At 39.7% G+C, this 25,350-nt stretch overlaps 1 protein-coding gene across 3 annotated transcripts in view; it reads right to left on the bottom strand.

Moving 5' to 3' along the window:
• Positions 1-1,581: 1,581 nt before the first annotated feature.
• The window catches only part of NT5C3A (5'-nucleotidase, cytosolic IIIA), a 46,934-nt gene continuing 23,165 nt past the window's right edge, over positions 1,582-25,350 (bottom strand). Inside the window, exons 1-10 of one of the 3 annotated variants that reach the window (XM_079785672.1) lie at positions 24,360-24,435; positions 20,203-20,257; positions 10,573-10,671; positions 9,551-9,620; positions 7,995-8,041; positions 7,157-7,242; positions 5,585-5,674; positions 3,997-4,159; positions 3,249-3,449; positions 1,582-2,184 (exon numbers count right to left, since the gene is read on the bottom strand). In XM_079785672.1, the coding sequence (XP_079641798.1) occupies positions 2,077-2,184; positions 3,249-3,449; positions 3,997-4,159; positions 5,585-5,674; positions 7,157-7,242; positions 7,995-8,041; positions 9,551-9,620; positions 10,573-10,671; positions 20,203-20,238 (900 nt within the window). In that variant the 5' untranslated portion in view covers positions 20,239-20,257; positions 24,360-24,435 and the 3' untranslated portion in view covers positions 1,582-2,076. Of the gene's footprint in view, positions 2,185-3,248; positions 3,450-3,996; positions 4,160-5,584; positions 5,675-7,156; positions 7,243-7,994; positions 8,042-9,550; positions 9,621-10,572; positions 10,672-20,202; positions 20,258-24,359; positions 24,436-25,350 lie in introns of those variants that run through there. The other 2 variants (XM_079785673.1, XM_079785671.1) reach the window with 2 other exon arrangements.

Below are 25,350 nucleotides of genomic sequence, written 5' to 3'. Positions count from 1 at the left end.
CCAGGCTTTGTGGTATTTTCTTGAAAGGCGGAGAGGATCCCGTGGGAATATACCGTGCAGTCAGGATCCCCTGGATAAGAACTCACAGGACCGCGCGGTGTGACTTGGGAGAGTTTAGAGGGTGTAGGCTCAGGGTCCTGGCGGGAAACGCCCTCCTAGGGACTTGTGCAGAGAGGACAAGGACAGGACTGTTTGTAGAGGTGTGGACAGGACTCCGGGACCCACTAAGGATGTCAAGGTACCCAGGACGGCTGGTGGCCAGCAACAGCAGGAGGCTGCTCCTCCCTGGACCTGAAGGGTCGAGGGGAGCGTAGACAGGGCCTGAGCCGCGCCCGGAGCTGTGGCTGGTGCTGCAGCAGACGGGAGGGCGTGTCTGCCGTGCCCCTGGCTCCCAGTCGCTGAACCCAGTCCGAAACAGGAAAGGAGCTCGGGGGCTGGTGTTAGCGATCAGCCGCTTTGGATGCAGAGAAAGGAGCAAATGGAGAATAATGGGCACATGTATAGGGGGAAATACATGTATGTTTTTAAAAATCAAATGTTGCTTACTTTTTGCAGAAGCAACCTCAGGGGCTCCGTGTGCGTGGCTGGCCTCACTTTGTGAAGCTGCGGCAGCACGTGCTCACATTTGCATTCGATTATGGGTGAAGCTCTGCCCGCCACGGCCGTGAGTACTAATTAAGGCCCCAGCAGAGGGTGGAGGTGCCACATGCAGCGTTTTCCTTCATCACGTTTTACACTCCATTTCTGTGTTGCCCCTTGAGGCAGCTTGGACCTCCTGATAGGACAGATGGCCAGTCTCTGCCTTGGGACCACCTGGCTTGTGACACAGGTTTTGAACGTTGGGCCCGAAAGATGAACTAGGTCATCGATGTTAGTGGGAGGTTAGAGTATCTTAGAGAATCTGACATCTAAGCATGCATGTGGCCTGTGTGCTCGAAACATCACGAGGCACCCTGGTTGCGTAGCCCAGTTGGTTAGTGCTGTCCCGTTGCACCAAGGTTCCATCCCCGGTCAGGGCACATAGAAGAATCAACCAGTGAATGCATAAATAAGTGGAACAACAAGTCGATGTTTCTCTCTTCCCCCTTCTTCTCTCCAAACAAACAAACAAACCATGAGGCTACGTTGCAAGCATAAGCAGTCTGCACTATTTTGTTAAAACCTAGTGCATTTGATCTCTGATTACTTAGGAATTTATATAGCTTTTCTTTTCTCTTTTTAAAAAAATGTGTTTTTATTGATTTTAGAGAGAGGAAGGGTAAGGGAGAGAACTATCGATGAGAGAGAACCATCCATCGGCTGTCTCCTGCACACCCCTGACTGGGGATCGAGCCCATAATCCGGACATGTGCCCTGACCAGGAATTGAACCAGTGACCTGAGTGTGGCAACCAGCTGAACCACACTGGCCAGGGCTATACAGCTTTTCAAAATTATCACTTAAGACAGAAAAAAATTTTTCATTTTGGCAGGGAAGTTGGCCTGACTGCAAGGTTATCAAACACATACAAGATAAACCCGCAGGTCCTTAATAAGTATTTGTTGAATGAACGAATGATAGTCTTGCCAATAGAATTAAAAAGACTTTTCATTTCATGTTTATTATCAGTGCATCAATATAGAACATTTTATAATGATTAGTGACATGTGGATACCAAGTTTTTCCAACACCATGTGCTGGTATGTTCTTGTAAGTTTCAATTTACCCCCCCAAAAAACGAACACAATTTCAGAAGATGGTGATACCATCAGCATAATTCACTCAAATTACAAAAATGTCAATACTTAAAATCACACACATGTAAAAAGACTCCTCAAAAACTTCTTAACAGTAAACTACAAAATTCACTTTGGAAATGTAGGCAGTTTTTTCAAATTTTGACTTTAAGATTTTTTTAACGTTAAAAAATATGGTGAGGAGTGTGTTGAGAGAGGCAGGAATCAAGGAGCTTCCGGTTGATGGATTCAGCATGTCTGAGCAAGGATATGTTATAAATAAAAGTCTTTCGCACGCCGAACACATGAGCGGTTCTTGTATCCATTGCACCCACAGGACAGGCGTCTCCTTGAAGAAAGCTCATTTATACAGGATCTTCTGTAAGATAGAGTTGGCTACCTCCAAGGATTCCTCTTTGACTAGAACAATATCATAAGAGTCCATGTACTTGTCTAAAAGCTCATCCACCTAATCAACAACAACAAGAAAACCATAAAGATTAATATACAGGGAGAAGCAACGAATTTCAGTACGAACCACATTGTTAGGTTAAATCTGTTGAGCAAAAAAAGGTTTTATGAAAGTGAATTTAATAAAAGACTAAATTAACTTTCATAAAACATTTGAAATGAAGCAGTACTTTCCAATATTCAAATTCTTTTTTTTATTTAATTTTTTAATTTTTCATTTTATTTACTTACTTATTTTTAGGAAATACTCAATTTCTTAAGGTTTGCCCAGTTGATGTGGCTCAGTGGTTGAGTGTCAACCCATGCACCAAGAGGTCACGGGTTCAATTCCCGGTCAGGGCACATGCATGGGTTGCAGGCTCGATCCCCAACAGGGGAGGCGTGCAGGAGGCAGCAGAACACTGTAGATGTTTCTCTCTCATCGATGTTTCTCTCTCTCCCTTCCCCTCTCTCTAGAATCAATCAAAAACAATTCTTAAGGCTCATTGACAGAACTTTTTCCACTTAGGGGCTTTTCTCCCTAAATGAACTCTCTCTATTCCAATGGTTCGCAAATGGGGATAAGGTGCCCAAGGAACATTTGGCCATGGCTAAATTTTGGATTCTCCTGACCGGGGAGTACTATTGGCATCAACGGAGGCGAGGCCAGAGAGGCCTTTTATAACGTACACCTTCCTTCCCAACACTACAGTGGACACCAGCTCCTTCACTCAGCACCAAAGGAAAGGGGTCAAGGGCAACCCGGACGCACGGCTTTCTCAGGAACCTGGGATAGCAATTACCTAACAAGTTTCACCCTAGTTTTTCCTTCTTAAAACATTTTTATTGATTTATATTTAGAGAGGGAGGGAGAGAGAAACATCGATGTGACAGCAAAACATTGGTCAGCTGCCTCCTGCACTCCCCCTTTTGGGGATTGAGCCCACAACCTGGGCATGTGCCCTTGGATGGGAATCGAACCAGCAACCTTCCGGTGCAAGAGACGACACCCAACCAGCTGAGCCACACTGGCCAGGACAACCCTAGTGTTTTCTTAAAAGGAAATTAGATTTATATACTTACCTTATCATTTAGATATCCAATTTTCAGAATGTGTTCCACATTAGCTACTCCATCTGCCATTCTTAAGTCTCCTTGGGAGTCTCCCAGCAGAATGATGTTGCTATTGTCTTTCAGTTGATTGAAATACTCTGTGTTCTTCAAGGCACCATCATGTTTGTTAAATACATGAATTAGATCTCCTTTAAATCCTTTGAGCACTCCCTATTCAAAAGACATAAATCCTTTGAAATAATAGCTTTACAAATTTTACTTGTCGTAGTTTCACATTCATGATAGGTAAGAAGGACTCTGAGAAGTAAGTGACTCTCTAGGGATGCTTTAAATGTTCAACATGAGTTGAAAGCCCATTTTTTACTTTTCATTTGGTTCCTAACCAAAAGGTGCCATTTTATGTATGTTATACTGTCTTGACTAGAAGAACTAGTTCAAATTTCGTTAGTTCTAAGCCACTTCTTTTTTCCCATCCATGGATGTTAATTCTTTAGAGTTGTTGGATTACATTACATTAGAAATTTTACTAATTTTAAGATTAGTCTACAGCTTGGTGAACAAAAGTTTAAGCAGAGTTATTATGTTTGAAACATGGGTATGGATACAACCCTGTGAGAGATGATAAGGCCCATCGTGGCCTATGAACTTGGCCTAATTTAATGAGCACACGTGAAATAATAAATAACAAATGCGTTTACATGATTAGAAAATTTTCAGATTTTCAAAGTAATGATAGGGAATGACCTGATATTCTTACATTGTCATCAAAATCCATGAAGTTGGACACTACTTTGACGTTGGAATAGTAAACACCAGCCTGGCGGATGACCTCCTCCAGGACGTCTCCGATGCCCGCCGAGAAGATGAACACGGGGATGCTGTGTTGTTGGAGCTTATCGAAGAAATTCTCATAGCCTTCCCTGCAAGGCGAAGTACGGTATGACTGTTAGGAGCGAAGACATACCTCTTTTTCACCTAGATGTTTAAAAAGCCACTTATTTCTAGGATTCACTGAGTTCTCATTTCAAAACAAAGCCCAGGGGGACTGTTACTGATGTCTGAGACTAGCACAGGTTTTTCAAACAACAGTTAACTTTTTAGCCTCCTTCTGGTAAATTCTCATAGTAAAGATGAGATGATTTTAGACTCGCATTGGATATGGAGAAGCCTACAGTTCGGCATTGATACTAGTGAACAGCACATCATTAAAGCTTAGCTTGAAAACCCCATTTGGGGTGAGCTGCAAGACCTGCTGCTTGTCATTCTGCTCATCTCCTGCCCGTTGCTGGGAACGCAGAGCGGCAGGGACCGAGCCGGATTCCCTTTCCACCTGGCCTCTCTCCTGCCTAAGATGTGGCAGCTACAGGTAACATTTTCATCTTAAAATCTCCTCTTCCCTTTCCACGCTCCATGGCTCTAGGATAAGCTGCCCAACAAAGGAATGAAATACCAGCAGTCCTCACACTCTGACAATTGAATGCTTTCCTCAGAAGTAAATCACCTTTAATGTAGCATCATCAAAAAAAAAGGAAAAGGAAAAAGAAAAAGCATCATATTTGCCTAGTGAGTTGAAGAATTTAAGAGGTAGTAAGCAGAATTGAAAATAAGCTTTAACATGTTAATATCCAATAATTCACCTATTAGAAATATTTGTATTATTTGCTAAAACATAGGCACCTTTCCTAGAGATTGTTTTCAAGGGACTTGGAGAATTCAGAAAGTAGATTTATGTCAATTTTAAAAACAGGGTACAATATGACTTATAAACATTCTTTTTTATATTTCATATCTTTGAAAAGTATTTTTGCTAAAAAAACAAAACACTTCAAAATGGTCTTGTTTTCCTAACTTTGTAAGTCTTGAGATTTTAAATTTGGAGAACGAAAATGTAAATTAGTGCTTCACGCTCACAGGCTTTCATTCCCTGCACCATGATCTGACGTGTCATTCTCAATTCCTTATCTCGCCACTTTTAGTATGTGATAGGGGCATGTTCTGGATATGTTTTTATATGGGATATTATATATTATTATTATTTTTTAATATATATATTTTATTGATTTTTTACAGAAGAAGAGAGAGGGATAGAGTTAGAAACATCGATCAGCTGCCTCCTGCACACCCCCTACTGGGGATGTGCCCACAACCAAGGTACATGCCCTTGACCGGAATCGAACCCGGGACCCTTGAGTCCACAGGCCGACGCTCTATCCACTGAGCCAAACCGGTTTCGGCAAATATTATTATATATTATTTTAATAAATATTTTAATACACATTTGAATATGGCATGTAACAGGTCAGGTCTGTAGACAATTAACAACAAAAAACACCCAAGAAACTTACTTGAGCATAACGTCAGATTCTGCCACAATTTCCTTAAGTTTAGCTCTCGGTATAGCCTGTTCAACAAGCAGGCGATGTGATTTAGTGTACCTGGAGTTCATGCCCAAAGAAAAAAGACAATCAATGAAAGCGAATTAATACTATTCTCTTTGTGACAAAGCATTCTTCGGTATGTGAAAATGCAGTATTTCATTCATGCTATTTTGGGTTTTAATTTCAGATCTTTACATTCATTACTAATGAACGTATACCTCGCGTGTCTCAAAAGATCACACACACACACACACACACACACACACACACACACACACACACACAGATGATACACATGTTCTCACTGCATTTCCCAGTTCTCCCCAAACGCTGGCTTACTTTAAGTGTGTTAATAAGACAATGAAAGGATTCTAGGTATAAACTTTTCCTCGGTCTACGGATAAGAGCTCCAACCTTAGGAAGCATAATCATTTCTTTGATTCCAGGAAGAATTGGAGCAAAGCCATTTTTCACCGGCCTGGGGTCTGAATTTTCATGGAATGCCTAAGCACTGAAGATGCTGCCTTGCTCTGGGAAGTTTTATCCACATATAGGTGCTTTGTAATCACATAAAAGCACCTGTAATCACACCACCTCAGTGTAACAGGCCTTTAGAACCTCTCCACCTGACACCCACAAATCCCCCTTATAATATTCTTCAGTGAAACCCCCTCTCTGGGTGGCTCCCATCCTGCTAGTGAGCTCATTCTCCCGGGAAGCTATACCATTGCTAGAACATTCTGCTAGTAATTCCTAGACAGTCCTGTCATCGTGCTGAAATCCATGTTCTGAGCCTTCCACGTCCGGTTCCAGTTCCGCATGTTGAGCGAGCCGAACCTCTTTTCAACACTGCCTATCATATACACTGATTAAGTGTGCAAGGCACGCGGTTAGGTGATGGGATAATGGATATAAACAACATCGTTTCTGGTCTCTTAAGATTCTAAAACCGCTCAAGGTTCCCTTCTTTGAAATGTTCCTCAAATGGAGTGGCTCCTCCAGGGTCCGGGCATCTCTTAGTGGCTGCTCCGACCCTCTGAGTGCCAGCATTTCTCCACAGTGTCCTCCCAGGAGGCAGCACCCTGCTGGCAGCGTGCCCTGCTTAGAGTGAAGGCGCGCTTCCGTGAATGCAACCAGCAGCAGAGGCCAGTCGGTTCTCAGCACTGTCCCCACTGGCTCCAGCTCAGCACAGTGTCCATCTAAATCCCAAGTCCTTTTTTGTGACACACTGAGCCACATCTCATCCATAGACTTCAGAGAAAACAAATTCTTGTGAGTTTCAGGCTTAGGTGAAGAATGTTAAATTTATTCCTACTGATCTTCAGCTTCAAAAACAAACAAAGCCGAACAAAACTGGTTCTAGACTGTGAGAGTGATTAGAGAATTAGTTGGTTTTGTTACCTTTAATCACTTGCTCTAACTCATTGGACAATGTATTAATCTATGTGCCCATGGTACAAGGGGGATAAGACACCATTAGTTGTAACTGTTAGGTCATGTTGTTATATTGGAACCCTCCCGTTGTGAATACACACTTACCATTCTACCATATAAGGGAACTTCTCTTCTACCGTAAGAAGAGGGTCAGTTTCAATGGCATAAAATTTTTCCTTTAGTTCCAGTAACTGGAAAGAAACAAATGCCTGAATCAGGAAGGCTGCAGAGCTGTCATTAAGTGCTTAATTTTACAGGAAGCAAAACGATGTAGACAAGTGTTTTCCGTGAACTGCTTTAAATGGCAAAGATTGGAGCCTGAGTACCTATTACATATAGCAACTGAAAAGATCTTTGTTGGTTTTGGTTTACATGCAACTAAACAGACCTGCAAAAGCCTGCTTTTCTTTCTTTCTTTCTTTCTTTTTTTTAAGTACTTTCAGCTCAGCAATTCAGTGAAACCAACTAATAATCAAACTATCACTACAAAAACATTTTCATTCTCATATGAAAGTATTACATTTGATTCATCTTTGGAATCTTATTTTGTTAAAAGAGATACAGACAGGCACCTACTCCGAAAAGCAGAGAACTAAGGCAATTTCCTGATCAATTTAAAGGAGCAAAACCTACATTAAAACCAAAGTAGTTTTGTTTAACTTTCCAGTTAATGTAAAGATACCAGGATATTTTGGTAATCATTTAAAAGTTTTTTCGTGTAAGTTTTGTTGTTATTAAAATGTTACTGGTAATTTTTTCTTTAAAATAAGTTGAGTACTATAATCCGAAGAGTAAACCTAACATTTATTGAGTGTTTACTATGTGCCAGGTATGGCTACAAGCCCTTTGCATGCATTCTCGTTTGTGTGAATGAACCTGAAGAAATTCTCAGGCAAAAATGGTAATGAAGGCTTTCGTAACTGATTATTGTTAGTGCTTTTACCTTTTTCCGACATTCATCTGAAACCAGCTTACAGTTGTCAATGACATCTGAAGAGAAAAAGCAAACGAGGCTGAAAAGCAGTGCTCTCATAGGGGAATACCTTACTGCTTTTCTCGTAAGTTTACCTGCCAAGTCAGCTAGCACGCTCACTACAGCTGTTGGAGTAGTGCTATCCACATGGCATTGCTAGAGAAGCTAACGGTTTTAAAATCCATGATTTCGTGATTGCTCATGTACACCACTGAGCTAGATAATCCAAAGTCTTCGAACACTGTGAATTGTATAGTGACTGGTCCCTCTAACAACATTAAAGAGAAGCAGGGAATACCCCTTTGAAATATACTTTCTTTCTTAATACAACATTAACAATGCGAAAATCTGGAAAATACAGATTGTAACGAGAACAAAAATTACAATTTTACCACTTAATAATAAATTAACACTTAATTATATTTCCTTCCAGTCTTAAAGTTCTATGCATTATCAATTAGATAGCAATTAAACCAGACCTATACTTTTGAATTCGGCTTTCTTTTTCACTTCACAGTGTAGTTTGTATTTTTTAAAAAATATATTTTTATTGATTTCAGAGAGAAAGGGAGCAGGAGAGAGAGATAGAAACATCAATGATGAGAGAAAATCATTCATTGGCTGCCTCCTGCACGCTGCCAACTGGGGATTGAGCCCACAACCCGGACATGTGGCCTGACTGGGAATCAAACTGTGACCTCCTGGTTCATAGGTCGATGCTCAGCCACTGAACCATACCAGCCGGGCGAGTATTTTTATTTTATTTACCTATTTATTTTTAAAAATATATTTTTATCGATTTCAGAGAGGAAGGGAGAGGGAAAGAGAGAGAGAAACACCAATGATGAGAGCGAATCATTGATTGGCTGCCTCCTGCACACTCCCTACTGGGGATCAAGCTTACAACCTGGGCATGTGCCCTGACCGGGAATCAAACTATGACCTCCTGGTTCATAGGTTGACGCTCAACCACTGAGCCACGCCGGCTGGGCGAGTATTATTATTTTAAAAACTGAATTGTCTCATTTAGAATACAAAATAGGCGTCTTATCTTAGCAACACATTTTAACTTAGTATTTATTTAATAACGTATTCTTTAACTAATTTAAATATAAATGAAACAACCATTTAGTAACATGTTACTAATTAATAAATGCTGTTTCTAACCCAAAATTGAAAATTCATTTAAATTTTTCTTGAGTAATGAACAGACCACATTTGGAGAGAAAAATTTCAGACTTCTTTATTCCTCTTGCAACCAAAACCGTACAGAAAATAGCCATTTATATAACATGGGGTGGAAAAATAAATCCTAAACATATAATAAGAAAAAGCTGGTCTACGGCCATACCACCTTGAACTTGCCCAATCTCATCTGATCTCGGGGGTGGGGGGGAAGCAGTCCCCTCACTTTCAATGTCCAAAAGGAAGATAAAAACCCCCAATCTCATAGATAATATGATCGGTAGAAAAGGATCTTAAATTAATGATTGCTTTCCTGAATTTGTTAATAGGGCCACACTTACTATGACATGTTGGACATCTTTTTCCTTTGTAGGAAAATCTACTCAGTGTCATATCAAAGTCTGTTATTATCTGTAAGGAAAGGGGAAAACCATTATGAAAACATAGCCGCAAGGCCAGACACGTATCTGCAGGCTTGTCAGAGGCACAAGACTGTGCTCGGTGTCCCGCCCCCATTATAAGCTATTCCCTCTACACTGAGTTTTCTAACGCAGCTCATATACCAAGCCCTGAGAATTACATTAACTACAAGCAATACCTTACATGCCCAAGCGTTACCACATGAAATCTGATGAATCAATATAGGAATTTGCAATTGCAGGCCACAGAGATAAAACACTGCACAATTTCAACCCCCTGGGTCAATGTACAAAAATGCAATAAAGCATTTAAACTATATGAAGCTTAGTCACTGACACTGTTACATTCCAGATGTAACTTGTCTATATAGGTAAATAAACTATACCAATCAATGAATCATACCTGGTACAGTTTGCCAGCTCTTGCAATTTAGGAGATTGGGTTAAATATTTTTTCAAAAAAGAAAGAAAAAGAAAAGATTTATTTTCACTGACTATCCAGACTGTTGATTTAGTTTACATTTAAAACATCCCTTAAAAAAACTTTTTAAAAATCAGTTATCCCACGTAGTGACAACTTAATTTGAACTATTATGATTTATTTAATTAAAAGATGGAATGGCAACTGGAAACTGTACATATTTAACATTATTCTTAAAATAGTTGAATACTTATGCACAGTATTAGTTAAATTAGTACTTAATATTAAAGAAAAGCTAAATTTATTTCAAGACTATTAGGTTTTGTTCGTTTACAACAGGGCATTCTATGTATTTTTGACAAGCGCTAGACCCAACTTTCAGATTTTACGTTCTGAAAGGATAGGCAAAGCTCATCTATCTAAACTTTCTTTGCTGAGATTTCAGCAAAACAGGAGATGAATATGTCCACTTGACCATAAGAAATAAAGGCCTAGCAATAAAGGCTTCGTGATGGCTACCCACCTGAAGTTTGACAGCTCCCCCCTTGATGAGACCACAGATGATTTCTTCTACTCTTGTGGGGTTCTTGATGCGAACCGAACTCTTCTGGAATTCTGGCATCTAAAATAAAAGGAAAGTAACTGACTTTTTAATTTCTCTTTTCTCAGGTTCCTTTGATATCAAGCAGCAGCTTATATTATTTAAAGGTTTTAAGATATTGAGGCATTATATAAATACAAGCAAACCATGGTATCAAATTATCATTTATACACAAATTTTTTCAAAGCACATCAGTATTTTCCATCTAGAAGATTAAGATAAAACTACATTGGTAATTAACACATTACCAGTGTAATTTTTCTAATTATAAAAGTCATGCATGCTTATCACAGAAGTTACAGAAAAAGAAATTGCTTGGAATTCTATTACCCAAAGATAAACAATCACTTTATTTTTCATTATTTTCATATCTCTGATTGCAAACATGCATGTATATGCACTGTTTATCTCATTCTCCTAATTTACTTTTGCATCGGGTTTTCTGAATATTATTACACTAGAGGCTCAGTGCACGAATTTGTGCACGGGTGGGGTCCGGTGGGCCCGCCCTGATAAGGGCCAATTGCGGGGAGGAGACGCAGAGGGCAGGCTGGCCCTGCCCCTGATCCGGTGGTGGGGGTGGCCAGGGCGGGGCCACGGGCGGTTGGCTGGCTGGCCGGCCCCGCCCCCTGGTTGAGGGGACAATTTGCATGTTAGCCTTTTATTATATAGGATAGATAGTTATAAGAAAATTAACAGAACTCCTTAACCAAAATGGAATGCAAGAACTGAATAGAGAATATTTGAACTTTGTGATAAAAGAGTTTTCTTGTAAGAACCTTTCTGTTTACGATTTAATTTGTATTCACATTTACATCTTCAAAGCTTTATTAGCAGAAAGGAAACAAATATTACATGATTATTTCCCACAAATTTACCTTTTTAAAAAAAAATATATTTTTTTATTTCAGAGAGGAAGGGAAAGGAAGAGTGAAAGAGAAACATCAATGATGAGAGGGAATCATTGATCAGCTGCCTCCTGCATGCCCCCTATTGGGGACCAAGCCCGCAACCCCAGGCATGTGCCCTTGAGTGGAATCGAACCTGGGACCCTTGAATCTGCAGGCCAATGCTCTACCCACTGAGCCAAAATGGCCAGGGCTACCTTTGTACATATAATTATAATATATTTAATTGGGAAAGTTGCTTCAAGATGTTTTCTCTTTTATTGTACTATATTCCAAATAACTTCATTGTCCATGGCAAAAATTTTACAACAGATTTATTTCAAGTTAAAAAGCCTAAGACCAACTGGGCTTACGCTGCTACCAGGATGGTTTATGCAGGCTTTAGTGTTTCTCACTAAATGTTTGTTTATTCCCTACCCTATTGCAGACAGAATGAAAGGGGTCCGAGTAAATTCAGCACCAGCAGGTGCTCTTATAGCGCCTGCACAAGCAGACCCGGAGAGGAAAGTACAGATCATTTAATAGTCGGCCCACAGTGTAAAAAGACAATTATTGACGCTCAAGTCAAGGTTCCATACTGGCTTGTACCTGACAATATCCATTTCATATTCTATCATTCTGGGTGTGTTCTCACCAATGTTAACACAGTTCACCTGTGTAACGGACACGGTTATGAAAAAAAATCCCTTAGGTCCGTGGTCGGCAAACTGCGGCTCGCGAGCCACATGCGGCTCTTTGGCCCCTTGAGTGTGGCTCTTCCACAAAATACCACGGCCTGGGTGAGTCTATTTTGAAGAAGTGGCGTTAGAAGAAGTTTAAGTTTAAAAAAATTGGCTCTCAAAAGAAATTTCGATCGTTGTACTGTTGGTATTTGGCTCTGTTGACTAATGAGTTTGCCGACCACTGGGCTAGGTCTTAGATCTTTGCGACAAGAGAGCCTGACCAGGTAAGTCTCTCAGGTCCCATGCTATCTCTACATAAAGGACAAGATTAGAAAAATCGGGAAACAGCTAAACTGTTTTCCAAAGGCTGCAAGATGGATGCAGAAGTGTACAGGAAAGAGACATGCTGACATTAACATTTTCTCCATGAACGGAGCACCTGGCCTCACAATACACTGCCTTTTAAAGAGCCGTGTGTAGGTAGGACCAGGTCACCTGCATTTTCACTGGACTCCACAGGATTTCAACCCACTGAAGAAGGTCCTCTAACTCAGGGGTCCTCAAACTTTGTAAACAGGGGGCCAGTTCACTGTCCCTCAGACCATTGGAGGGCCGGACTATAGTTTAAAAACAACTATGAACAAATTCCTATGCACACTGCACATATCTTATTTTGAAGTAAAAAAACAAAACGGCAAAAACACCCACATGTGGCCCGCGGGCCGTAGTTTGAGGACGCCTGCTCTAACTATTTATAGTGATTTTTCAATAGATGAGAGAAATGAACAGGCACATGTTCCTAGATTCCTTTTTTTTTTTAATTCATTAATCCATTCTTTGCTTAACAAAGACTGACCATGTGTCCACACAGTGTCAGACCAGACAGTCTTACTAGACTCCAGGAACAGGATGATGAGCGCTGCTCACACCGATTCCCTGCTGAGTTCTAGGAACCGCTGCTGTTTTGGAATCTCACTCCCATAGCGTCCTCACAAACATCTCCGCTAGTCACTTCATCTCCTAACTACGACCTTCTGCTCCTGCCGCGGCCTTCGGGGACAGATGCATCGTAGGCAGCCTGTGCTCGATTCAATAACTCGTTGCTTTGAAAAGCAACAGGGGATATAGGTCACCGACTGTATTCTCTCCAAGAAAAGGAAACCCTTTGCTTCAGTGTCTCTGAACTGAGGAAGACATCCTGCCTCGAGCAAGTCACATGCTCAGGTTTCAGAGAATGGACGGGAGAACTAACAACTTCTAGAATGTCGTATGCGAAATCACGGGCCTGAAAGACAACTATGAACAAATTCCTATAGTTCCTATTCAAAGCCAGTCCCTGCCTCTGCAGACACACCACCCTGCACTTACGGACACAGGGGCAGCGGACACCGAGTGCCCCTGCAGGGAAACAACCGTGATGCCAACAGGTGAGAAGGCAGCTGCTTTCTCCAGAGAACACCACAGGGTGGGGGTGACAGGTGTGAGAAATAGAAGCATCATAATTATATCTGCCTTGGGTTATACGGTAACGCTACTCCAACCTCCCCGCAGTACACATACAACATCACCGAATACTTCTCAGATATTGGGCATTTTACTCTAATATTTTTTTTAAATTTCAGAGAGAGGAAGGTAGAGGGAGAGAGAGAATCATTAACCGGCTGCCTCCTGCACGCCCCACACTGGGGTTCCAGCCCACAACCTAGGCATGTGCCCTGACCGGGAATCGAACCCTGAACTCCTGGTTCATAGGTCAACACTCAACCACTGAGCCACACCGGCTGGGCTTACTGAACTATTTTAGAACGGGCCCCAGAAATAGAACTTTAAGTAAATATGTGTGAAATGTGTCAGAGATTATCAGAACGTTAAGAAGCACACTGCAGGAGTATGAATTTCATCATACTTTCTGTCACCTCCTCAGATCTCTTCTCCCATATTCTTGGACAAAAATGCACCTGCTTGGTGGCACATAAAGTCACCAGGCTTCACATCTGAAGGGCAAGCTACTGTGATTTGTCCAAAGACTTTTCGATTAGATTACGATACCATTTTATGGAAAATAAATAAGAGGCTAAACACTTCCATCGTTGTGAACAAAGAAAGCAGATTCCTGTAGTAAGACCACAAGGAAAAGGTAGGGGAAGGAGCAAGGCTTTCCTGACAAGAACCAGGGGACGGTGGTTGACTGGAGCCTGATCTGAATCAACTCAAGATGACTAAGAAAACCTAACATACATTCCTTCTGGCTGATCTTCACAGTATTGTGTTTGCACAGATAAAACCAAAAATTAAACATTTAGTCTACTTCCAGGTTAAAAAAGCAGTGATTTCTAAAGATGTTGATTTCAAAGATACACAGGTTTATTCAAAACCCTATAGCAATATTATTTGATATTATCTTACAGGTACATTTATTGAGATATAAATGACAAGATCTAAATGAGTAGCTGCATGGTTTAACTCAAAAAATTGTCCTAGTGATGTTTATCTGTATTTTTCTAAAAATAGCCTACATAAAAATTAGGTTAAATTACTTAAGAATGTCTGTCCAAAGCTTTCAGGGGATGTATTTTTTCTTTGTTTTCTAATGTTAATATTTGGTACAAGCAAAAGACTTCATTACTACATTGGTATAAAGGAGTGAGTACTGCCCAGCCAGTGTGGCTCAGTGGTTGAGTATTGACCTATGAACCAGGAGGTCACAGTTCGATTCCTGGTCAGGGCCCACACCCCAATAGGGGACATGCAAAGGCAGCCGATCAATGATTCTCTCTCATCGTTGATGTTTCTATCTTCCCTTCTCCCTTCCTCTCTGAAATCAATAAAATATATATATATATATATATATATTTTAAAAAGGAGTAGGCACTAGGATTTTTATGTAACTACATAAAAAGTATAGATTGAAATACGCCTACTCAGACTGGCACATTTACTCACATACACAGATGATTCTATGACTTATGGGAGGATTATGCATTACTAAATTTTAGTGAGAACCATCTCCTCTCCCTCCCACATACAGGATATCCCAAAAAATGTATATATACTTTAATAACTGATATCTGCAGATCCTATTATATTTTGAAAATCAAATATATTTAAATAAATACTGCCTTTATAGTGTGTATATGTATATATTTGGGACACCCTGTATTTGGCCTATCTCCACATTAAGGTCATGTAGGCAAAATTCTTTCTTTCATTCCTTCACCATATTGTTAGTAAGTATAAGGCACTATGTGTTTTTTGTTGTTCTTGTTCTTTTGTTGGTTTGTTTTCTTTTTATTTTCTTAAGGCACTATGTTAAACAGGTCTGTAAGCGACACAAAGCTTTAATAAGATATACTTCTTACACTTAAGATACATATTCTATAATATGGATTGTAATAACTACTGCCTTGTTAAGACATCCAGATAAAATACAAATGGAACAGACATTATTTATGCTTAGCTAGGCTTTCAAAGAGAAGCAGGATTTGGATATGCTGAGATTGGGGAGGCATCAAAGTACAGGGTCTAATGGGGGAGAAAGATAAATAGCTCTGTTTGTCTAAAACCTAAGTGGACATGGAAATTGTGTGTGTGTGTGTGTGTGTGTTTGTGTGTGTGTGTGTGTGTGTGTGTGTGTGTGTGTGTGAAGTCTGGAGGGAGAGATGTGGAGGCAGGCCATGAAAAGTTCAGGCTGACATCCTAAGGGGCTTTCAACCTATAAGCTGTATCAAATTTTTAGAAAAGCAAGCCCAAGGCAAAAAGTGTGTAAATTAATGTAATGATAATAAAAAACATATAAGTATACATCAACTTGATAGAAAAATATATATAAATATACATCATCTTTGGCTTCTTTTCCTTCTATAGTCTTTTTGTGGGCTGGCTACATACAAGTTACTTGCTTCAAAAAGGGACACATGTTTGCCCAACCGGCGTGGCTCAGTGGTTGAGTGTCAACCTAAGAACCAGGAGGTCAGGCCACAAGCCTGGGTTTCGGGCTCAATCCCCAGTGGGATTGGAAGCTGATCAATAATTCTCTCTCATCATTGATGTTTCTAATCTGTCTCCCTCCCTCTATGAAATCAATAAATTTTTTTTTAAAGAAAAGAGCTTTGCAGACAAAAAAGGCTAAAAGAATTTGTTACCACCAAATCAATACTGCAAGAAATGCTAAAGGAACTGGTATAAGAAAAAGAAACAGAGAGAAAGAGAAGAACACGGGCATAAAGAGTAAGAATGGCAACAAATAAGCACCTATCAATAATAACCTAATGTGCCAATCAAAAGGCATAGAGTAGCTGAATGAATAAGAAAACGTGACCCAACTACATGTTGTCTACAAGAAACTCATCTCAGAACAAAAAACTCACACAGAATGAAGGTGAAGGAAAGGGGAAAAAATTTCCAGGCAAATGGAAATGGGAAAAAAAAATGCGGTAGCAATACTCATACCTGACAAAATAGACTTCAAAATGAAGGTCATAATGCCTGGCCAGAGTGGCTCAGTGGTTGAGCATCGACCTATAAACCAGGAAGTCAAAAGTTTAATTTCGGGTCAGGGTATATGCCCAGGTTGTGGGCTTGATCCCCAGTAGGGGGTGTGCAGGAGGCAGCCAATCAATTATTCTCTCTCATCATTGATGTTTCTCTCTCTCCCTCTCCTTGCCTTTCTGAAATCAATAAAAAGAAAGTATTAAAAAAAAATGAAGGCCATAATAAGAGACAATGAAGGCCACGTCATAGTACTAAAGGGATCAATACAACAAGAGGATATAACTCTGGTAAACATATATGTACCAAATACAGAAACATCCAAACATATATATATATATATATCTGTGTGTGTGTATGTGTGTGTGTGTGTGTATATATATATATATATATATATATATATATATATATATATATGGCTTCTAGAGGATTTTAAAGGAGAGATGGGCAGCAATACAATCATAGTAGGGGACTTAAACACTGACATCACTGGATAAAGCTCCTAGACAAAAAAAATCAACAAGGAAACACTGATCCTAAACAATAGAGTAGATCAGGTGGAACTGACATTTACAGAACATTTCACCCCCAAAACTACAGAATATACATTCTTCTTCAAGTGCTCATGGGAAATTTTCAAAGATAGACTACATGTTAGGACACAAACTAAGTCTCTACGAGTTTAAGAAGACTGAAATCATATCAAGCATCTTCTCACATCACAATGGCATGAAATTAGAAATCAACTACAATAAAAACATTCAAACACGAGGAGGCTAAATAGTATGTTATTAAACAATGACTGGGTTACCAAAGAGATCAAGAAAGAAATAAAAAACTTCCTGGAAACAAATGAAAATGAACACACAACAACCCAAAATCTTTGGGGCACCGTGCAAGTCCTGAGAGGGAAGTTCATAGCACTACAGGCCTACCTCAAAAAACAAGAAAAACTTCTAAAAAACTATCTACCATAAACTTAAAGATTTCAAAAGAGAACAACAAGAAAAGCCCAAAGTACAAGGAAGGAAATAATAAAGATCAGAGTGGAAATAAATGACATAGAGACTAAAAACAAAACAAAACAAAAATAAAATATCAATAAAACCAAGAGCTGGTTCTTTAAAAAGAATAACAAAATTGATGTACCTTTAGTCAAACTCAAGAAACAAAGAGATATTAACCCTTTATTAGATGTATCAATCATTGCCAAATATGTTCTCCCACACAATGTGCTGCTCCCTTTTCATTTTGTTGATATTTTATTTTGCTGTGCAGAAGCTTTTTATTTTGATGTTGTCCCACTTGTTTACTTTTTTTCTTAGTTGCCTTTGCCCTAGGTCTAGGAGATGTATCTGTAAACATATTGCTACGAGAGATGTCTGAGATTTTGCTAACTCTGGTTTCTTCTAGGGTTTTTATGGTTTCACGGCTTACATTTAAGTCTTTTATCCATTTTGAGTTTATTATAAGTATCTCATTATCTCACTCATATGTGGAATCTAATGAACAAAATAAACTGATGAACAAAATGGATCCAGAGACGTAGAACCATGAAGAGACTGATGAATTTCAGAGGAAAGTTGGGGGGAGGGGGACATTAACCTATATGCATATATGCATAGCCCAAGTGTAGTGAAGGCTTGGGAGGGGCGGGTGCAGGGAGGAGGGAGTCAATGGGGAAAAAATAAAACAAAGCGGACATCTGTAATACTTTCAACAGTAAAGATAATTTTTTTTTAAAAAATGCTACTTACATAGTTACAACACTCACTAACATAATATAGGAGATTAACATTTAGAGTGCTTACTATGTGCTAGTAGGCACTTCACATACTTTTTCACCAAGTATAAATAAGAACATTTCAGTTATAACATAAGGTCTAAGGATCTAATGCAAAACCTGGTGACTGTAGTTTATAACTATAAACTATTACATAGTTGAAATTTATATTTCTGTGAAATTTGCTGAAAGAGTAGAACTTCAATGTTCTCACCAAAAAAAACCCCCAGCAAAAAACAACAGTGAATATGTGAAAAGTAATGGATGTGTTAGACAGAGGAATCCTTTCACAATGCATACATATGTCAAATTATACATTGTATACTTAAAATATCTTGTAATTTTATTTGTCAATTATACCTCAATAAAGATGGGGAAAAATATGAATAAGAACAACAAGAATTTGGTGGTTTCATTCCTGTTTCTTAAAGCTGAGATTGTTGCCCTCATTCGGGGGGTATCACAGCTTTCGAGGATCGAGGTAAGATTTGAAATCAGTTCTGATCCCAAAGACTATATTTTTCCTACCTCAACCTAATGTCCGTAATGCAATGAACTCTATTATTGTCCAAGGAGTTTGTTGTTGCTTTTTGTTAATCCCCACCAAGGATATTTTTCCATTGATTTTTAGAATGAGTGGAAGGGAGGGGCAGAGACAGAGAGAGAGAAACATTGATGTGAGAGACACACTGATTGGCTGCCTCCTGCAAGCGCCCCAAGGAAGGCTGGGGATCAAGCCTGCAACCGAGGTATGGCATTCTTGACTGGAATGGAACCCAAGACCCTTTAGGCCAATGTTCTATCCACTAAGCCAAACCAGCTAGGGCCAAGAAGGTTTTTTTTGTTTTTTATATTTTATTAATTTCAGAGAGGAAGGGCGAGGGAGACAGAAATAGAAACATCAATGATGAGAGAGAATCATTGATCGGCTGCCTCCTGCACGCCCTACACGGGGGATTGAGCCTGCAACCTGGGCCTGTACCCTGACCAGGAACCTAACTGTGACCTCCAGTTTCATAGGTCGATGACACTCAACCACTGAGCCACGCTGGCTGGGCAAGAAGTTTGTTTTTAATGTAAAAGCTTGCCATTTTTATTTTTATTTTTTTAAATATATTGATTTTTTACAGAGAGGAAGGGAGAGGGATAGAGAGCCAGAAACATCGATGAGAGAGAAACATCGATCAGCTGCCTCCTGCACAGCCCCTACTGGGGATGTGCCCGCAACCAAGGTACATGCCCTTGACCAGAATGGAACCTGGGACCCTTGAGTTTGCAGGCCGACACTCCATCCACTGAGCTAAACCAGCCAGGAAAGCTTGCCATTTTTAATTCAGAGGCCTAATATAAAATGTCTCACACTGCATAAAGAATTTTTTTAAAAAAATGCTACTTACATATTTACAACACTCACTGACATGTATGATTTACATGTGTTGTTGAACAAGGAAAATCTAGCAAAAAGGAATGGGGGAACCATCTCATATGCCTACAAACACTCAAATGCACATTGTATTTCAACCAAAAATATGTCAAAGGTAAGTTGGAATTCAATTCAACAAATATTTGCGGTACTACTGTAAGTCAAACATTGTGAGGAAAGATCTGCATCCAGTTACAGTCCCGTAACGAATGATCGGGTTAGAGGCAGAGGTCAAGGTGGTGAAGAGTCACCATTAATAAGTGGAGCTGGAAATATTTAAATACCCACCATTTTCACATGTACTGCAGAATCTTGATTAGTCATATCTTGGTTATCCAATCTTCTGAATTTTCCCAGGTGAGGTCACAGTAAAAGAGAGAGAAAAAAGGCATACGTGACACACATACATTTCAGGTTCCTCCTGTATGTTCATGACACACTAAGATGGTACTTTTGGATTTAAACACCAAGTTATTGAAGGCGTCCTTTTTCTTTCCTATGGACCTCAGTAAAGATTTCACTCTTTCTCTTAAAGTTCGGGGTTAAAAGATTTATAGATACTCTTTTTTCTTTTCTTTTTTAATTTCAGAGAGGAAGGAAGAGGGAGAGAGAGATAGAAACGTCAATGATGAGAGAGAATCATTGATCAGCTGACTCCTGTAAGCCCCCCACTGGGGATGGAGCCTGAAACCTGGGCACGTGCCCTTGACTGGAATCGAACCCAGGATCCTTGAATCTGCAGGCCGACGCTCTATCCAATGAGCCAAACCACCTAGGGCCAGGGTTAAAAGTTTTATATGGAGAATTCGCAGCCCTTCTAAAAGAACTATGGTGTTAAGATGATTTGAACAGAGTTAAAGTGAAGTAGATATTTGCAAGAAAATGCTTTACTACAAGAACATGTTATCAACATTTTCTCTACATGTGAGGTTGAAGTTTGTGGGGAAATGATGCTTTACTATTACTAAACCAATGAAGGAATATAGAAAAAAATGTAAAGAGAACCATTATACACAGTCAGATAAAAAGTCAGACTTTTCCTTAAACTCTAGTAATAGAAGTTGGACATTAGATCGGTGTACTTGATAATTAGAATGTGTGGTAGCAGATCTACAAAAATTCTTTAAATTCTGAAACCTATCCCCTCCCCCTCTTCCATTTTAACTGCATATAACTGGGAAATGTCTTATAAAAAAGTATTTTCCCTCCCTTCTCAGAAAGGCTATTAATAAATTGATTGTATAATTGATGGCATTTTGGAGTTGAGTAAAAAGTATTTTCAAATAGTTAGATACCTCTAATTTTTCACATGTGGAAAAATAATGTAGTATCCATCTGCATAGACATACACTCTATATAACTCATAAAACATTTGATCACCACCCCCAAATTTAATTATAATGGTAGTTTGGGGGTTAGTAGTCTTTTTTATTTTTTGAGGGGGGAGGTCAGTTGTCTTTAAATGATTGTAGGCATAGTTAAACATGGAGTCAAATTTAAGTAACCTTTGGTCTATCTGCTTTCTGTCAGTCACCTAGCTTAAACAAAGATGTCCTAGAGCTGCCTACAAGTCTGTTTTTATCTATAAAACCAACGCATACACTATTAAGTGCCCGTGATTATTCTTTGATGTTTAATATCTGAAAAGGAGTTTAAATTTCTAGAAGGCACTATTTTAATAAAACCATTTTATTAGCTTGAAAAAGAGGAAGGAGAATGTGGAAAAGTACAGTAGAGTTTACAAAAATACCACATACTCTGTGAAACATTGGAAAAGCCCAAAGAAAACAATTCAAACAGTGCAGGATACATTTTAATATCTGGGAATCTAAGCTCCCTTTGTTACACGTGGCCAAGCAGCCCAATTTCTCTCCTCCCCCAGCCCCCAAGTATGGCTCTTTCTAGAGCATTCAGGCTTCGTTTAAAAAAAAAAAAAGGCAGTGTTAATAGGTGAAAGAGTAGTTGTCTTTCTCAGGGTCTCTTCAAATTTTATTTAACAAAACACACAAAACCAAAGAGTAATCAGAAAGTTGCAATTGCTAAATTTCCCACTTTAGTAGGACAATATTATTGATAACGAGGACATTACTTTTGATCATTTGATATGCAAATTTCAACTGCAGAGTTTCCTTTTTCCTAACCCTCACCGGCAATCTGACCAAAGTTTATCCTTGCTCAAAAATAATCGCACATGAGGTGCTGCTGCGGCCCGAACACAAACATCGGCCCGAGGTCACGATCATTCTAAACCTGTAAAGACTAAGGCATAAATGTCAGCGTTCTGGCACAATTCTAAAGAAGACTTAGAGAAGGAGGGCAGGGTATTTTTAAACCAATAGGCTTGTAAACCTATACTTGGTATATAAAGTCCTGGCTTCCTTTGCCAGCAGTCATCTGTCGCAGATGCTGCAGGAGGAGAGTTGCTGGAAAAAAACACATCAAGTGGGGAAGACACGTTCAAAAATAGAAAAGACCAGCCTTGAACTCCGAACTCCCTTCAAAGGAAGTTCCGAAGTTTTCAGTCTCTGGAATCTTTAAACGGGGGCGGGCTGATGTGGGAGCTGGAAACTGCCCTGCGTGCTGTGTGGGAAGGTCGGGTCTCCACTATCACAGGGTTCGTTTCAAGGAACATGTAGGGCAGGGCTAACGACTACAGCCAGAGGTGGGACCTGCACTTGAGGAGCAGACTTGGTCACCAGGAGTGTCCACTATCGTGGCCTTGCATGCTGAGATGATCAACTTCACCTTGAAAATACATTGACAAATCAGTGACCGAAACGTTCTATGTCTACATGAAAAATAGCTACTGGCCTTTAGACAAGTATCTGAATGAAAGTGGAATACTTCTAAAGGCCCATGAGATTCAGTCGTATGGGGAAATGAAAAAGATGAAACTCCTGCATATAATTAGCAGGAAAAGCTATGATTCTGCTTTAATTTTGATACTTGAAGGATCATTCACGCTACACAGCAGTAAGGTAATGAAATCCTGAATGGCAAACTGTACACTACTTACATAGGAAAGGCACGCATTGCTATAGATTGGACAGGGCGTCAGTAACAGGGCTACACATCCATGGTGAATCCGTGTGATCCTCCTTCCCAACAACCTGCATTACTTGTTCTAAGCTTGAGCTTTTAATAACAGCACTTTCTTAGGTAATCAGCACATGGGAAAACATAAAACTGTAAGGTCATGATTTCCATAGCATTATAAATCAGTTTCTTGAGGCATTTAAATAATTCTCCCTAATGATATGTTCAAGGCAGCAGTAAAAAAAAAAAAATTATATAAATTGGAAAGTGAAACTTTCTCGATACAGATATAAAACAGAAATGAAACTAAATAGCCAAGGTGGGAGAAGAGAAGGAGATAAAAGGAAAGAGGAAAAATCATTTTCAAAGGCCAGTTGTTTAAAAATTGGCAATTTATACCAATCTTCTTAAACAGTAAAACTTGGCTTCCCAGTCAGAATATAGTGGATACTTATGAAAATACATAATTTCAGAGTTTAGAATTTATTCATCCATCCTCCCCACCAACTCTGCCCTAATATCTAATAGCATTTTTTTCAAGAGAATTAAACCAAGGCACATAGAAATTAAGTACTTTGTGCTGATTACCCTTAAGGCACTCTGAGTTCTTCTGTCCTTGAATTTGTCCTAGACCCACAGCATAGGTGGGAAGCAATATCCAGAGATGCTTGGATATAAGCTGCCAATAAAAACCAAGTAATCTGCTTTAAGAACTGGTCTGCTGCATTGTCTAATTTTCCTCATTGAAAAAAACAAACTACAAAAAATGAGGGAAATTAAAATGTTTACATTGCACTTTTTTACAACAAAAATCCAACTTGTTTACATAATGCTCACCCTTTTATGGTAATATTTATGTGTGAATCTTAATTGACAACATACAATTTGTTATAAGCCTTAAAGGGAGTAATCCAGATTTTGTCAACTCATAAAACATACCAGTATAATCCTGTTCCATGATATCCTAGATAAAGCTCAGCGGCACAAAATAAAAATTAATTATCTTTATTACTAGCTATAATCAACAGTTCCCAATTCCAGACACACAAAGCATGTAACTATCAGCAAAATTGAGTCTTTTTTTTTTTTTTTGTGAACAACAAAATCGGACCTTATAATGTTTTCCCCCCCTTAAAAAAAGAGATTTCTGAGGGCACTTTGCTTTTTCTTAACACCTACATGTCAAACAGGAAGCTCTTAAAATTAGACCCTATACATTTCTGAGACCTATGCGAAGTTTTACAAATCCAGATCTTTGCAAATTACAGTTGTGCACTCTACTGGATCCTTCTATTTTCAGTTTCTTTAATTCAGGTTTTTAAATGCCTAAACTTTCAATCAGACACTAAACCAACTAAGAGCTAGGATCAAGTTCAACAACAGTCTCTACAAGAACTGTACACACTTACCCCGAAGGTAACCGGACCAGATACACCAGCGAAAGAAAATTCTTCCTGTCTGAGCAGCCCTAATATAGCACAAGGTGCAGCTGAGGGGCGGGCCCCAACGCCCAGGCTGCGCTCTATGCAAAAACAGGCCTGTGACTCATTACTCCACGGCGCTTTGTTATGCTCCGGTGACAGACCGGCCGGCCGGCTGGCTCTGAGCTGGTCAGGGGCCCACAGGACACCGGGGCCTGAAATAACGTGTCCGTTCAGAGACGGCCAGTGGGCTATCAGAGCACCACTTGCTGTGCAGAGAGAAAAAAGGAACTTCGATACGAGCACAAATACTTCCTTCCTCGTGGTGGTTTTTCTTTGGGGGGGGGGTGGTGTCCGTGTCCTTGTGGCCTGTGAGTTTTTCTGGGTGAATATTGTATTTCATTACACGTTAAAAAAAGATCAGGCCGTGGTGGGCAGGGGGGAAGGGGGGTGGGCGTTGCTCAGTGGGCAGTTCCCACTGGAAGGTGAGAGGACTCCCAGAGGTGGCTGGTGCTGCGGCTGCACAATGCAAACTCCTTAAAGCCACCGCGTGAGACCCGGGGAAAACGGCCGACGTCTGTGATGTGTGCTTGACCGTCTTTAAAAGATGAGCTCATTCATTAAAGACACACAGAAAAAAGCCATGGTGCATGTATGTATGGTCAAAAGAACATGAAGAGTCTTTACTGCAGGGCAGGGGGGTTTAAAGGGATCGCTTATGTTTTTCTTCACATTCTCCTACATTGTTTGAAAATGTGAATAAGACCGTGCATGGATTTGCAAAAAATAAAATAAAAAAATCTGAATACAAATAGTGAAAACTAATTTTTATGGTTAAAATTTTTTTTATAAAGTTCCTTTCCTGTAGGAAATAAAAGCTAACTGTTGTGAAGGAAACATTCGTTAAGTTTGATTAATTTTTCCCAGTAAATTTTTAACTTTTAAAGAGAATGGGGCTTGCCTTCAGCCTGAGCAGTGG

This window comes from Cnephaeus nilssonii, assembly GCF_951640355.1.
Source record: "Cnephaeus nilssonii genome assembly, chromosome: 12".
In the NCBI taxonomy this organism is placed as follows: domain Eukaryota; kingdom Metazoa; phylum Chordata; class Mammalia; order Chiroptera; family Vespertilionidae; genus Cnephaeus; species Cnephaeus nilssonii.
The sequence above is the reverse complement of the archived record's forward strand: the minus strand, read 5'-3'. Positions and strand labels throughout refer to the sequence as shown.